The 17323-nt window shown below is 42.0% G+C and overlaps 1 protein-coding gene across 5 annotated transcripts in view; it reads right to left on the reverse strand.

Moving 5' to 3' along the window:
* NEDD4L (NEDD4 like E3 ubiquitin protein ligase) overlaps positions 1-17323 on the reverse strand; it is a 332582-nt gene that overhangs the window by 169401 nt on the left and 145858 nt on the right. Inside the window, exon 1 of one of the 5 annotated variants that reach the window (XM_078060262.1) lies at positions 3536-3742. The exons of the other annotated variants lie outside the window; for them this stretch is intronic. Within the exon in view, the coding sequence (XP_077916388.1) occupies positions 3536-3558 (23 nt within the window). The 5' untranslated portion in view covers positions 3559-3742. Of the gene's footprint in view, positions 1-3535; positions 3743-17323 lie in introns of those variants that run through there. 5 annotated transcript variants of the gene reach the window in all.

Genomic DNA, 17323 nt, shown 5'->3' on the forward strand with positions numbered 1-17323 from the left:
CTCCTCAGTGTCTAGCACAAAGATACTTAATATTTGGTAACTGACAGGCTGAAAAATAAGAGGAATCATTGTAAAGTAATGAACAAGACATTACACCTGTCTTAAACAGCCTGGTCAAGGAGTTAAAACAGTCACACAAATAGAACACCAGATGGACGGCGTCCAAAGAGAGCACCCTTCTTTCGGATACACTGCTCGCCGACGAACACAGGTATAAACCTCAACATGAAAGGGCAACAGGGGAGAAGGAGGAATATATTAAAGTACATTGAAGCCACCACACCATTCCCTTTGATGAAGCCAGAGACCTCACTGAGTCTCGTTTATCTACTCAGCCCAGCAGATCTTGGCCAAAATAAATTCCCCGACCTTGGTTAATTGAGCGGAAGGTTCAAATCCCTGCAACTGGCAAATGCTCCTGAAGATCACAGCCCCAGGACTCTGCACAGCCTCTGCTCCAAATTCTATGACCAAACGCCCTCACGCAGTGACCGGGTTTCCAGGCACTGACCTGAGTCAGCGGTGGTTTATAATTCCACGTGATCCCTGCCTGCTGCAAGCCCGGTGAGTAATAGTGAGACGGGCAGGACAACCGAAATCATTGCAAGTGGTGCTCTTCTATGTGCTTCGACAAAGATCCGTCTACCCAACTTGGACCTGTCATCTGTGTTTCCACTTAGTGTGAAGGGACACTGTTAACTGCCTCTGGGGTGTGATGCTATGTCACAGGTCTCATGTGCCGTTCCAAACATTTCCATTGAGTCTTCCATGCTCTAGATGAAAAATCAATCCTTTGTTTTCAGGGATGATGTCAATCAGGTGCTGGAATTTTCTTTCAACTTTTTTTTTTTAAGATTTTTATTTATTTATTTGACAGACACAGTGAGAGAGGGAACACAAGCAGGGGAAGTGGGGGAGAGAGAGAAGCAGGCTCCCCGCGGAGTACGGAGCCCGATGCAGGGCTCGATCCCAGGACCCTGGGATCGTGACCTGAGCCAAAGGCAGACGCTTAATGACTGAGCCACCCAGGCGCCCCTCTTTCAACTTTTTTAATTACAGTATAATTAAGTGTTTTATATTAGTTTCAGGTGTATGATATAATGATTCAACAATTCTATACATTCTTCAGTGCTCATCACAGTTAAGTGTCCTCTTAGGAGATGGAATTTTTACTTTTCTTCCCGTAACTGCCTCTAACATGAATAACAGCTCATCCGTCACAGCTGAAAGTACAGCTCATGGTTACCTGAAAAGATCTCATGATTATTTGGGCTGATCTAGTTTTGGCAACAACAGCAGGGCAGGAGGAATTTTCTAAAAGATCTAGAACCTCGGGCCTTTAAAGGATTCAGAAACAAAGTCCTCTTTGATTTCAAGAGGGGCAGTCTCAACTCAAGACTGACCCACAAGTCCCGGCCAGTGCGCAGGATCACATGGGGAACTGTTCACCTGTGCTCCTATTTACCTGTGCTCCCAAGAAAAACAGGCCAAGCACCCAAGGAGCACAAATATTTACAGTAGGTGAAGGCGTGCCAAGTGACTCCCTTTGGAATTCTGAGCCACTGAGAACATAGTTGAGGGTGATTCTGAAAACACTTGAGAACACGTGTTGCTGTCTTCACCATGAATGTGAATGACCTCAGAAGCCTTTGGGATCCAAGGTGAGAGATGAGCTGGCTTGCTTTGGGCTGACCTATAGAGTGGGACATCCTTTACATTGCTGGCACATTAAATCACTGCTAGCTAACCCAAAATGCACAAGGAGGGAAATCACAAGGAGGAAAAAGATTTCTGCTAAGGTGAAGGCGATGACATGTAAATGCCTTCACCTGAAAATGGGTTTGGAAAAGCCCTAAACGGTACAGACGATAGCAGAAACACTGCCTGGAATGAAATTCAAGAAAAAAAGTTAAAACAACCCTGCTCTCCCAACACAACTATCATGATCACAAAAGCCTCTGTGTTATCAACCACCTCTAAGACGTTGTCAGTCAGTATACAGGGCTCCCCACGATCACCACACCCACCCAAACAAACCACTTTAGGATGAAATGTTTATATTCCTCCAATCGCAAATTCCTATCATTTCACTCCTGCCTTCATTTTATATATTATATTCCATGCCAACAAAAGAATGTCCTAAACATGCTATTTTAAATCAACATTTCAGTTGCAAGATAGGACTCCAAAAAAAACCCACCTTAATTTAAAAAATCGATAACATCTGTAAGACTCATTCCCCTTTCTTTTCTCCTAATAGAAAGGATTTCTTCCCCCTCACCTCTTGATTTCACCAGCTTACTCAGATTCCTATGGGAATTAAAGTTCACCTTGCCCTCCCCACAAACACTTAAAGGAGGGGGTACAAAACCACACAGGTTCTTTAAATTCCCTTTTCTCTTACTGTTTGGCTGCTTGTTTTTGTTTGTCTGATTGGCACAATCTAACTCAAACACCTGTGGACAACCTGCTGCTCCATGTGAAAAGTATTTTATTAAAGAATGACTCAGATTTGACTATAGGCTTTGCCATCTCACATGGTCGATACATTTTTATTTACTATCTTAAAATTCCATCAATCTTAACATTTAACATTAGGAATACTTGTTTGAAAGTAACCTGGCTCATTAATATAAAGGTGTGGCCTGCACTCCAATTTATTTCAGGCTTTGGCAACACTCACCGACACACACTAACTAGTTAACTAACAGTTTATGAATCACCATCAAATGAGACAGTAAAGAAACAGAAAAATCACATGTTAATCATAAAGTCTACTTGTACGTATGAGTAGTAAGGGTGGGAAAATGACAGCAAAACCTCAAGGAAAAACTCAGTTGAATACGGGCTTTAATTTTTGTTCTCTCAAACCAATCGTAGTAACAATGACAATAATAAATGCATCCAGAACAAGTTATGAAAGCCAATACTAAGGGGAAGAAAGATTTCTCACCACCAACTAACAATTCAGATATAAGCCATAAATAACTCTCCAAGCCAACCATTTCCAACCTAAGATGTTATTTTCATTTGAAGCCAAACAGAGCTGGTGTCTCCCTCTCCTCCAGTGAGATTTCTAAGTCAGAAGTACTCAGAGACCCACAACAGAACAGGAAGAAAAACAATTGTTTCTTCCTAAACCACTGACTTCTAACCGAAGTGGTCTACATTTTCCATTATTTTCACAAAGAAAACAAAGGTATCCATCGTGCTTTCGTTTTGAGAATAAAAAGCGTATGTTTTTCTAATCAAGACAGAGGTAAGAAAGCAGAAGGATAGAAATCAGGAGAATTCAGATCACAACTCTTTCCAAGTTTCATTCTTTGCCTACCATCCCATCCATACAAAGCAAGGGTAAAAGTGATCAACCACAGCTAACCCTGAACACTGAAAAGTGATTTATCACGGAAAATCTTGGTATGTGCTAGAAAAAAATGCCGCTGACATCCAAACAGCCCTACACCAAAATCAAACTCCGTGCCAAGAGATGTTATGCATTCATATAACAAACATACAGTGGCGTCTTTGTTCTTACCTATAATTGTCCTCAAGGCTCATGAAAAACAAGCCATCTGTCCTGCCGGGAAACGTCTGGTGGGGCTGTGTGTGCAGCCACACGGCTGGCAATCTAATCTACCTGGACGACCCTGGGGCTCCTGGCCTGGTCTTCTTCCTTCCTGGTGTGGAAATGCTGCCCGCACACACCTCTGCCGGCACTCGGGGACCACCAGGAAGCCTCCGCACAACTGAGGAGGAACGCGGGGAGCGTGCTACTTATATGGATGAGTCACTTCAATGACAGCTAGAGAGAAGTGCTTGTTGGTGGAGAAGGAGTTGACTCAAGCTCCACCCCTACCGTAAGGCTTAGGGAACTCCGCCCAGCTCAGCAATTAGCTTCCACCGCCCGGTGCCCTAACGTTAGGTTACCAAGTGGCGCTTCTCACTGGGGAGGAGGACGACCAAGTCCCGGTTTACCGAACAGGACGGGCGATAACCGGACAGCACACGGTGCTGGTCATAACTAAATGGGGCTGCGCGGTTTTGTTCATTTAAAGCTGCGCCCCAGTTTTCTGGAAAGACAGGCCGTAGAGGTCTGGCCTTCACCTTCACAAGGAACTCGGCTTCTCTCCAGTTCCCTTGCGTGAGGCCCCCACACACCGGACACACCTGCTGGACCTCAAAAAGCTGAAAGTCGTCTTTTTTTTTAAGATTTTTTTATTTTTAACTAATCTCTATACTCAATGTGGGGCTCGAACTCACAACCCTGGGGTCAAGAGTCACATGTTCCATGAACTGAGCCAGCCACGCGCCCCAAAAGCTGAGTCTTGAAGGGGCAAGAGGCCAGAGCAAAGGTAACTATGATGCAAACGACAACACCGTACAGAACTGACAGGGCGGGGGGACGGATTTGGTGTCACCGGAGAGAGAGCACCGCCCTATAAACCAATCTACCATCTCTGGTGGGCAAACCCATTTTCAGATTAACCAGCTGGGTGTGCTTAGGTCTAGACTGAGGGCACTGAGGGCAGGTGGAGCTCCCCTTGGTACTTCTTCAGCACCGTGTGCCACTGGAGGGGTACAGTTTATAGACCTGACCACCCTTCACTGGACTCCCGGGGACCAAAACGTGTGCTCTTTGGCTTGTGACTGGCACTGAGCTCCACCTCCTTTGCTCATGCCCAAAGCCAAGTCGGAACCCATGTCTACAACCCCAGCAGGCGTGGCTGAGACAGGAAGTGTCCCCACTTGCAGCACAAAGCTAACCTTCTACATTAACTCAAATTTGGTGGCACGCTCACTCATGAACTACTCTAGGCCCGTCAGCCGAGAACCTCTAAACTAGACTTTCAAGTTCCCACAGGGGCTCAAAGGCCGGGATTCCCTGAGGTGCTGGGACGAGGCAGATCGCCAGGGGAGTCGGCAACCTCTCGTGGCTGGGAGGATCACTGAGGGCTTGCTGGAGGACATCTGCCCCGGGTTACCTCTAGAAACCCTGCCTCCAAATACACCTGCACAGACAGGCTGACCGCTGCAGCCATTTTTAGTAGAAATCTTGAAACAACAAGGGAAATACCCAAAGCTTTTAGTATTCAGCAGGTGAGGACACACAAGTGCTAAACACCACATTTAAGAGCAACAACTCCATCTCTGACTCTACCTAAAATCACAAAATTAAGCTGGTTCACATTTACACACTGGCTGGAAGGTTAAAAAAATAAGAACCACAATATACTATAAGAAAATACACCTAAACCAGCTAAATAAGTTATTTAGCAATTTGCCTGTTCCATTAAAGATAAAAGGCACTGGGGTGTCTGGCTGGCTCAGTCGGAGGAACGTGTGACTCTTGATCTCGGGGTCGTGGGTTCGAGCCCCACACTGGGTGTAGAGATTACTAAAAACAAATAAATAAATGTAGGGGGAAAAAAGGCATCTATCCTTCCCATCAAATGTTACCCAACTGTTATGGGCTGAGAATCGTGTCCCCATCCCTACTCTACCCCAGATGCTTAGGTTGAAGTTCTAACCCTTAGTTCCTCAGAATGTGATTGTGTTTGGAGAGAGGGTCTTCAAAAAAGTAACTGAGCCACAGTGAAACCTTCAGGGTATCTTCAGGGTGGGCTTTTAGTCCAGTATGACTGGTGTTCTCACAGGAGAAAACATGGACACAGACAGGAGCAGTATGAAGACCATGTGAAGAGACAGGGACAGCATAGGCCATCTGCAAGCCAAGAAGAGGGACTTTGGAAGAAATCAATCCAGCTGACACCTTGCTCTCAGCATTTTAGCTCCCTCAACTGTGAGAAAATAAATTTGTTGTTTAAGCCACCCAACCTGTGGTACTTTGTTATGGTAGCCTTAGCAAGCTAATGCACTAATGATAAAATCACTTAATTCTAACTATGAATATAAAAAACGAAGACAGATTTCACATTTTTGATGAATAGCTATTCTCCCACAGCCGAGCACTTCATTATAGTATTTTTACTCCCTCCCTGTCTACTGAGGCTCTGCCTTGAATAATGCATAGAAAGCCTTATTCTGGCCGAAGGACAAAGAAACGTCTACAAGTGACGCTCTCCAACTCCAATTTGGCCACTTCCATTTACAGTCAAACTTACAGACCAAGTGGTCTCCATCCACGTCGTTCTCCTCAACCCACAGAAATCAGCTTCGGCTCAACCTCCACGAAAATGCAACGAAACCCATTGACAACATTCTTAGCACTGAATTAAGAGATGTTAACAACGGAGGAAATGTTAGAAGTCTCAGTTGGGGTCCCTCTGTCTAAAGAGGCACCTGGAGCGCAACCACAATCTGATGTAGGTTTGACCCAAACGTTCAGTCCCAATCTAGTGTTAGTATCCCTGCCCCACTATGCTATTAACTGAGGATAGCCTGAAATGATCGAATCTCTGCAATATTCCCGAAAGGAAATCCACTGCTCTACAGAGCAGCTATAATGCAGGGAGAGACAAGGGTATGGACACTGGATAACTAACGGAGTGTGGCCAAGTTCGGAGAGGAAGCCCCAAAAACCCCGGCTTCTTCAACTTGGGCTCCATTTGGGGGTCAGGTACTTCTTCATTGGGGGGGACTGTTCTGTGCATTGTAGGATGTTCAGCAGCATCCCTAGTCTCCACCCACTAGACAGAGCTCTCCCCAGGGGTGACAACCAAAAATCTCTCCAGACACTGCTAAGTGTCCCCTGGGAGGCAAAGTTGAGAACCGCCGGGTTAAAAGAACAGGACTTTGTGCAGAGAGGAGGAGTTGGTGGCCCTGGAAAAGGGGTGGGGGCAGCCACTTCTGAGATGGTATAGAAGAAGAAAGGACAAATGCGGTTGTAGACAGGGCAGGAATGAGGGACAGGGAAGGACAGTATATAGTATTTCTCCCTCTGAGGGTTGTTTTTTTGTGATTCATTGCTTTGTTTTTTCCAAAGAAGTAGAAGACCAGGCCATGGGCTGAGAGTGAGAGAATTACAGATTCAAGAGAGTCAAGAATACCAAAGTCTGGAAGAGCTAGAGAGCAAATGGGATCGGAGCAGGGCTGAGTCAAGCACACTGAGCAGCTCTAAAGTCAGATGGAAGACAGTCCCATAAACTCAGCGCGGCCCCAGCATGGGTCACACTGCAGGCCCCCCCTGCACGTCGGAGGATCCAGGAAGGTACGGAAGCCGACTGGATGAGTGCAGCTGGGGTCCCTACAGGGGTGTGGACACAGGGTGCCATAGATATGCTGTGGTTTTCAAGGCCACTGTGGTTTGCAGTGGGCAGGGCAACCTAGGGTTACTGGAAACTGGAAACAAGGAATGAGCTGCAGCAGAGTAAAGATAAGGAAAGCCTCAGACGGGGGCATTGCTGAAAAGGAAATCAAGATCCTACAGACAATCTAGAAGGCTAACGACACTCTCCCTTTGACTTAATAGTTCCAATCCAAGGTATCTTTCCTAAGGAAATAATCAGGGATCTAGTCAAGTGATACAGACCAGTAAATTCCTTATGAAAACTAAGAAACTATATACAACCTTAAATGACCAATGGCAGAGAAAATAAATTACAGATATCTGTATGTTCATATCCTCAAAGAGTATTTTAAAACATGGGAAAAATAGACTGTTAAGAAATAGAAGCTATAAAACTCTATAGAACATAGTCCAGTTTTTAAATTTTACATATATGCAAGTATACATTTTTATAGCTTCTGAGTTTTAATCTCCATTAACGCAACAGCAGACACCAGATTTCCAAGCTTAAAAAAAAAAAAAAATAGGGGCACCTGGGTGACTCGGTTGTTAAGCGTCTGCCTTCAGCTCAGGTCATGGTCCCAGGGTCCTGGGATGGAGTCCCACATCGGGCTCCCTGCTCAGCAGGAAGCCTGCTTCTCCCTCCCCCACTCCCCCTGCTTGTGTTCCCTCTTTCACTGTGTCTCTGTCAAATAAATAAATAAAATCTTTTAAATAAATAAATCATGAGGAAATAATTAGACTCTTGGAGAAGACCTAACAAAAGGAGTGGTCAGAGAGGAAAGAAGGGGAGCCAGGAGCTAAGAGAGTCAAGGGTCAAGGGCTACAAGAAGGTTGAAGAGGAACATGCTGAGAAAATATACATCTCTGGATTTGATGAACAGGAAGTTATTGGTGTCTTGAGATGGATACTTCAGTTTCACAGTGCGGGCAACATGCAGTTAGCAAAGGGAGTGGAAAGGATTCTTTCCTGGAATTCCCCACAGAAAGGAAGCCTGTGAATGGGGGGGGGGGGGCCGCGTCGTCCTCCCAGAAGTGTGCCAATAGGAAAGACTGCTTCTATTCTTATTCTATTCTCACTTACATCCCTTGGGGACCTATTTTCCAAATTTAAATTTCAAAATAATGTTTAAAATTCAGGGCAATTCTGCATTGCTTACAATGAAATGTGTATTTTTATGGCTTCCAGCGATTCTGACATATTACTAAAAAGGTTACTCAGTATCGTTTACTACATTTGGGAGACTGGTATAAGGTGGAATCTTACAAAATACCACAAAGGGTCACAATGGATCAGTATGTTCTGATGGAAAGCAGAGGAAGTATACAAAAGGTGAATTTTAAGTTAATATAATCAAAAGAAAAGTGTGAAGGCTGATTTCATTCATAACAAGATCCTGTTAATAACACAAAATCTGAACTTCAGAGTAGGATTCCAAAGACTTTTCAGTGTTTTTTTTTTTTTTTTTTTGGTTTTAAGCTTAGCAGAATTTGCCAATTACTGAGATCATCGAGTTTTTTTCCTTAAAAGCCATTGTGAATCTACCCATGCTCTGCAGCCTTCAAAAATCATCTTTCTAAAAACAGTATTACAAGTTATCATAAAATGCTCACCATAAAATATTGGTTTAAAAGCATCATTCCTTTTTTTTAAAAAAAAAGCATCATTCCAAACAATATTATAGCATTATTCTAAATAACCAAATTACTTCCATATACGTGTATATATATAAGGCCAAAGAACTAAAAGAAAAGAAAATGGCAACAGGTTTTATAATTTATCTTTCCCAATGTCTAATTCTTTTATAACCAGAAAAACAATTTTAGTTGCTAAAAATTATCACTTATTTTAAAAGAGTAACCAAGTGAAGAATCTAAATACTAGGGGGAGAAAAACCCAAGTTTCCCCTGTTTTGTTCAAAATCAGTTACAGTAGGGGGGGAAAAAAAAAACTAGGACACTTGGAGGGGGTGGAATACATTGAACAAAACAAGGATGACATGACACAGGAAAAAAAAATCTTTACATAATACAGGCAAGGTGTGGGGATTATGACATAAAGTCTTGAATTTCCTCACAAGGTCTTAAATCCTCCTAACTTGGATTCGTTTTTTCTTCCAAAGCTACAAAAGAGGGCAATGTGTAATTTCCATGCTTTACAGGTTAATACCATCAAGTCACGAGTGACTTTATCAAAACATCTGAAAGAAAAGAGTCTCATTGAGAAGGGGAAAGCTGTCTTGAATCTTTATAACATCATACTGTGAATCTCTATTCTGCTCAAGGCACTAGCCAACACCGGATGGTGGGTATCCTCAAGCATTTGTAACCTGACAGCTTGCAGAAAGTTCCCTAATTTATGAAATGGCTGTTTTACTCAGGTTCCTGAACACATTTTCACATAGGAGAAGTGCCTCAACCTTCATGCTCCTGTCCCCTCCCTTTGGCTGCAGAGACCATCTAAATGCCAATGACTCCCGCAGGCCTAACCCAGCTGGGACCTGGCCCTCAGTTCCATTCTCTCTTACCGTCATAGTTCTCTTCTCCTAGAGGTCCAAGAGAACTAACACTAGCTTCTGATTCTGCCTCTGCACCTGATCCCCATCTCAGAGGCCACCAGCCAGCCAGCTGTCAAGCTAAAATTTCCTCAATTCAACTCTCCCCCCGCCAACCCCCCCGCACACATCTAGTCCATGGACACACATTCTCTACCAAAGGCAAGTAAAAGGAAAACACCGAAATATTAAGAGTGATGTTCTTTCTGTTGCTGGTAGCTTTTTTTTCCTTCTAATTTTTCATATTTTTTTCAGATTTAGAAAAATGTGTATGCATAGCTTTCACAATTGCAGGGGGCAACCTCATTTTTAACATAAAGATATAATGCTAAAAAAAAAAAAAAAAAGATATAATGCTATACGTAGCTGTTAGCTTTCCAAGACACCACAGAAAAGACATTTAAAAGCACAATGTTAAAATTACAAGCTTCTATACAAAATATACAAATCAAACGAGACAAACCCTATTTCCAAGAACTCTTACAAATCAATGAAAAATTAACAACCCAAAGGAAAATGGACAAAGGATGCAAATTAGCACTTACTAAAAGAAGAATAACAAACATATGAAGAGATATTCAACCTCACTGATTAAAGACAAGAAATGAGAAACTTCCACCTTTCTAATGGCCAAGACTAAAAGATGGATGAAATTGAGTCATGCTGAGCATAGGAAAACCTGGCGTCTCATCAACTACTGGTGCCCATGGAAACTAGTGAATACTTGGAAGGGCAAGTCCCTGGTATCTATGAACATGGTATACGTGATGTTCTTTCATTCAGGAAGTCAACTGTAGGAATTTATCTACAGAAACACCCACGCATAGACACAAACACCACAGAGCATTTAAAACATGTTGTCAGAAGACATCCTGACTTATCAACTGGGAGAAAAAGCATGTTGCAATCTAGTTTATCTGGCGTGGATCCATTTTTGAAAAAAGCAGCAACTAACTTTCATGGAACTCTTACTCTATGACAGGCCAGGCGCTGTTCTAAGCCCTTAAGAGCATCGTTTACTTTGCTCTTCACTGTACCCCTTGGACAAAAGCACTATTATATTTATTATACCTGCTCCACAGATGAGAAGATAACAGAAGTTTATATTCAGATGCCCCCTGAGTACACATTTCTACCACTGTTCTTCCACTGAGACTAAATATCACATCCCTTAAGAGTCCTAGGGAAGTAGGAAAGACTATCATCACTTGCAGAAATGGGATGGGTCGGATGGGGAGAAGAACAAAATGAGAGCCTCCCAGTACCTCCCAGTATGCAGAGGAGAGCCGCTGCATGGGTGGAAGCGTTCTCTAGGTGCCACAAAGTCAAGAGTCTGGTGATACAAAGGCTGGAGGGATCCCGGGGGCAACAATCAGGATGATTAATCAGAATACCTCCCTTCCTCTAGCTCTTCCCGGTGCTACCTTTCTCAACCAGGGGAAAGCAGCGAAGTTGTGCGGTCCTGCACCTAGAAATCCAGGTAGAAGATGGCCAGGAGGAACATACAATAGCCACACCTACAAGGCCACCAAGCCCCACACGTGGCCTCAACCTGACAAATACCAGGGACAGGCTGCTTTGGTGAGAAAAGGCAAATAGGAGTCACAAATACAAAGGCCAGCAGACAACTAAGAATCACCAAGCATGAAAAAACCAGCACTATGGCAGAGAGGCACATGCAGGTAGAGGGACCATGCAGTGTTGGAAATGGAAGAATAATTTTAAATATGTACAGTAATGTTCTCATAAAGTCCGAGAGGGCACCAGGGCACCAGAATAAGTACAGCCTGGCATGAGAAAGAAAAAGAGAAAGATCTAAAAAAGGCAACCAGGATTTTTCACTTAAAGCATAGTGCTTTGCAGGTTCCTCCACAGGAAAAAATCTGGAATGTGGTAGACACTTAACCATGGATGGGTTTTTACATTTGAGCCAGGAGAGGAGGCGGAGGTGGTGGTTTGGAAATCCCTTCTCTCCCCACCCCTCCCACCATTCGAATCAACCTCCACTTCCCTCTCTTCACTTAAAGAACCAGAGTTTTCACCTGCTTCTCCATGCTCCCCCATTTACGCACTGCAGCAAATATAAGGAGAACCAGTCCTTGCTTCACAACTGGGTATTATACACTTTTCTGAACCCTACTTCTCATGCACCAACTTCCCACAGAACCCCCCTCAACCCCCGCCCAAAGCCAACAGTAATATAGCTCTAATTCTTTCTGTTTAGTGGCTGCATACTGAGCCACGGTACAAATATCCCGTAAGTCAGCCACGTTTCAAGCAATGAGCATTTGTTATTTTCAGCATTTTGCCGCTATGATGGTACAATAAACATCCTTATACATATGACTTTGTGTACAGACACTTTTATTTCTAGAAGACAGATATCCAGGAGAAAGGCTGCTTAGAAAGGTATATTAATTTTTAGTTTAATATGCATTGCCAGTCTGCTTTTCAAAGAAAGAATGGTAATTCACATCCTCTTGCTAGCAAGTGTTACTCTCCTCTATTTTTACCAGTCTGATAGGTTTAAAGTAATGGCTCGTTGTTTTAATCTGCATTTCCTTAACAAATGTGAAATCTTTTTCATAGGTTTGCCGGCTGTCTGCATTTGCTTTGTATGAATTGCATATCCTTTCTCCATTTTCCCTTGAGTTATGTTTTTCTTGCCAATTTGTAAGTTATTAATATTATAGACAGTAACCCCTTTACTGTCATACATATGATAAATACCCCTCCCTCCCCAATGTGTCAAGCTTGCAGGCATCAAACCTTGCTTAAGAAGTTCTCCTTACCCCCAAGAATATACAAATGGTTTCTTACGTTTTCTTATAAATTTGAACTTCTTGTAAGTTTTTGAAGATTCTGGGATTTCTTTTTTTTTTTTTTTTTTAAGATTTTATTTATTTATTTGACAGAGAGGTAACGAGAGAGGGAACACAAGCAGAGGGAGTGGGAGAGGGAGAAGGAGGCTTCCTGTTGAGCAGGGCTCCGTCCCAGGACTCTGGGATCATGACCCAAGCCTCAGACGCCTAGCGAATGAGCTACCCAGGCACCCCTGGGATTTATTTCTGATTATAATGTAAGATATAGATCCATCTACCCTCCCCCTTAAAGAGATGGTTATGACAGTTATCCCCCATTAAATAATGCATTCTTTCTCAACAGTACTGAACTACTCACCTTATTATATATTACATTCTCCTACTTAATGAAACCTAGCCTTGGATTCTCTATTCTGTTCCACTGAACTACTTATGCTATCCTGTGTCAATAACCACATTGATTTGATCACAAAGACTTTCTCAGCACATTGTGATCACTTGTAAGCCAGGTTTGCCCTCACTGGTTTTTTCTACATTTGTCTGAGCTCAAGTATTATGCATTTATTCTGCTACATAAACTTCTGAATTGTTTTATTCAGTTCAAAAAGAAAAAATCCACTGCATTGGAAATTCTAAGCGGCATTGCAATAAATGCATGAATTTTATGTGTCCCATGTTTTTATTTCAAAATCTTCACTAAAAAGGATACAAGTTCCATACTTGTTCAATGTTTTCCTAGGTCATCTGCTACTATTGAGAAGAGGAATACTTGGATCTCCATTTCTGGGTGCTCATTTTCCAAACAGAAATGATCACTTCTAGATTTATTTTTTATCCAGCTACCTTGACAATTTTTCCTATTGATTTTATATATATACATACATACACATTTTTTAAACTAGAGGTTCTTAAATTTTCTAGACAATACAAATATTTCATTGTCTTATTACGTTCATTAGAACCTCTAAGACAATGATAAATAATTGTAAAAGCAGACATCCATTTGAAAATTCTTAATTACAACTGAAATAGTTTTGGTGTTTTGCCCTTTTAGGAAACATTTGTTATTGAGGTGTTTTGGTTAATACTGTAGTATCTAGCCCTTTTGCTTTTTAAGTAATTTGTTTTTATTCCTATTTTGCTTTTTTAGATTGTGTCATATTAGGAATGGCTTCTTGATCAAATATGGCTTTCAGCCTCTCTTGAGTTAGTCTTAAACTTTTCTCCTTTACTGTGTTGAGGTACAATAGTGGATGATGGTGATAAAAGTTCCTAATAATCACCCTAGTTGATAACTGGAATAAACTTTTATTTTTTTATTTAAATTCCATTAATTAACATATAGTGTATTATTAGTTTCAGAGGTGGAGTTCAATGATTCATCAGTCTTATATAATATCCAGTGCTCATTATATCCCATGCCCTCCTTAATGTCCATCACCCAGTTACCCCATCCCTCCACCCTTCTTCCCCTCCAGCAACCCTCAGTTTGTTCCCTATGATTAAGAGTCTCTTATGGTTTGTCTCCCTCTCTGATTTTGTCTTGTTTTATTTTTCCCTCCCTTCCCTTATGCTCCTCTGTTTGGTTTCTTAAATTCCACATATGAATGAAATCATATGATAATTGTCTTTCTCTGATTGACTTGTTTCACTTAGCGTAATACCCTCTAGTTCCATCTATGTCATTGCAAATGGTAAGATTTCATTTTTTGATGGCTGAGTTTTATTCCATTGTACATATATACCACATCTTCTTTATCCATTCATCTGTTGATGGACATCTGGGCTCTTTCCATAGTTTGGCTATTGTGGACATTGCTGGTATAAACATTGAGGTGCAGGTGCCCCTTCGGATCAGTACATATGATCCTCTCAATAGATACAGAAAAAGCATTTAACAAAGTACAGCATCCTTTTTAGATTAAAATTCTTCACAGGTAGGTAAAGAGGGAACATACCTCAGTATCATAAAAGCTATATATGAAAAGTCCACAGCGAGTATCATTCTCAACAGGGAAAAACAGAGAGCTTTTCCCCTAAGGTCAGGAACACGAGAGGTATGCCCACTCTCACCACTGTTTCAACATAGTACTACAAGTCCTAGCATCAACAATCAGACAACAAAAAGAAACAAAAGGCATCAGACTGGGCAAAGAAGAAGTCAAACTCTCACTCTTCACAGATGACATGATACTCTATGTGGAAAACCCAAAACACTCCACCCCAAAATTGCTACAACTCTTACAGGAATTCAGCAAAGCGGCAGGATATAAAATCAATGCACAGAAGTCAGCTGCAGTCTATACACTAACAATGAGGCAGAAGAAAGGGAAATTAAGGAATTGATCCCATTTTCAATCGCACCAAAAACCATAAGATACCTAGGAATAAACCTAACCAAAGAGGGAAAGGATCTGTACTCAGAAAACTATAGAACACTCAAAGAAACAGGAAGACACAAAGAAATGGAAAAACCTTCCATGCTCATGGGTAGAAGAACAAATATTGTGTAAATGTCTATGCTACCTAGAGCAATCTACACATTCAATGCAATCCCTATCAAAATACCATCAACTTGTTTCACAGAGCTGGAACAAACAATCCTAAAATTTGCATGGAACCAGAAAAGACCCTGAATAGCCAAAGGAATGTTGGGGGGAAAGAAAAAAAAACCAAAGCTGGTGGCATCACAATTCCGGACTTCAGGCTCTATTACAAAGCTGCAATCATCAAGACAGTATGGTACGGGCACAAAAACAGACACACATAGATCAATGGAACAGAACAAGAGAACCCAGAAATGGACCCTCAACTCTATGGTCAACTAATCTTCGACAAAGCAGGAAAGAACATCCAGTGGAAAAAAAGACAGTCTCTTTACCAAATGGTGTTGGGAAAATTGGACAGCCACAAGCAGAAGAATGAAAATGGACCATTTCCTTACACCATACACAAAAATAGACTCAAAATAGATGAAAGACCTAAATGTGAGGCAGGAGTCCATCAAAATCCTAGAGGAGAACAAGGGCAGCAACCTCAGTGGCCTCAGCCACAGCAACTTCTTGCTAGATGCTCTCCAAAGACAAGGGAAGCAAGGGCAAAAATGAACTATTGGGACTTCATCAAGATAAAAACCTTTTGCACAGCAAAGGAAATTTCAGTCAACAAAACCAAAAGACAACCGACAGAATGGGAGATTGTATTTACAAATGGCCAGTATCCAAACTCTATAAAGAACTTATCAAACAACACCCAAAGAACAAATAATCCAGTCAAGAAATGGGAAGACATGAACAGACATTTCTCCAAAGAAGACATCCAAATGGCCAACAGACACATGAAAAAGTGCTCAACATCACTCGGCATCAGGGGAATACAAATCAAAACCACAATGAGATACCACCTCACACTGGTCAAAATGGCTAAAATTAACAAGTCAGGAAACAACAGATGTTGGTGAAGATGTGGAGAAAGGGGAACCATCTCATACTGTTGGTGGGAATGCAAGCTGGTACATCCACTCAGGAAAACAGTATGGAAGTCCCTCAAAAAGTTGAAAACAGAGGGGCACCTGGGTGGCTCAGTCGTTAAGTGTCTGCCTTCGGCTCAGGTCATGATCCCGGGGTCCTGGAATCGAGCCCCGCGTCGGGCTCCCTGCTCAGCGGGAAGCCTGCTTCTCCCTCTCCCACTCCCCCTGCTTGTGTTCCCTCTCTTGCTGTGTCTCTCTCTGTCAAATAAATAAATAAAATCTTAAAAAAAAAAAAAAAAGCTGGTAATAGAGCTACCCTGCGATCCAGCAATTGCACTACTGGGTATTTACCCCAAAGGAATAAACTATTTTATTTAAACTGATTATTTACTGCAATCAACTATTGATTATAGTGCATTAGCTTTTTTAAATTTATTCATTTGACAGAGAGACACAGTGAGAAAGGGAACACAAGCAGGGGGAGTGGGAGAGGGAGAAGCAGGCTCCCCGCTGAGCCAGGAGCCCGATGCGGGGCTCGATCCCAGGACCCCAGGATCATGACCTGAGCCAAAGGCAGATGCTTAACCATCTGAGCCACCCAGGCGCCCCAGTGCATTAGCTTTTGATGCCCTCAAGAGTCTGTTAATGAATTAATTTGAATTTTTCCATTTACTTTCATAAATAATATTGGTCTGTACTTTTCTTCTTTAAAAATATATCAGGTATTAAAATTATGCTGGTTTTATAAAATGAACCACAAACCTTTTCATATTTGCTACATCCCAAAATAGTATAAATAACACCTTTTCTGTTTTTTTAAACGTTAGATAAAACTCAGTTGGCAACCCATGGAGGCCTGGTGGCTTTTTCAATCCCATTTCTTATCTCTTCTATACTAATTGGGTTTTTTTAAGTTTTCCATGCTTCTTGGATCAGTTTTGGTAATTTATATCTAAGACATCATCCCTGTGTTTTTCAAGTGTGTTGCCAGGGGGCGACCTGTAGTGTTTTCCTACAAAGCCTATTAATCCCTCTGGTATCTCTCCTCACTCCTATTACCTATGTTTGTTCTCCCTTTTCCTCAGGGTGATGAGAGTTTATTTTATTGGCCCCTTCAAATAACTAGCTACTGAATTTATTTATCCTTTATACTAAGTTTGTTTCCTGCTTTACTAATTTTAACTTTTACCATTGGTATCTCTTCATTCCTCCTTCCCGCCTTTTTAAGTTG

Source organism: Halichoerus grypus, chromosome 13, assembly GCF_964656455.1.
Source record: "Halichoerus grypus chromosome 13, mHalGry1.hap1.1, whole genome shotgun sequence".
Taxonomy (NCBI): Eukaryota; Metazoa; Chordata; class Mammalia; order Carnivora; family Phocidae; genus Halichoerus; species Halichoerus grypus.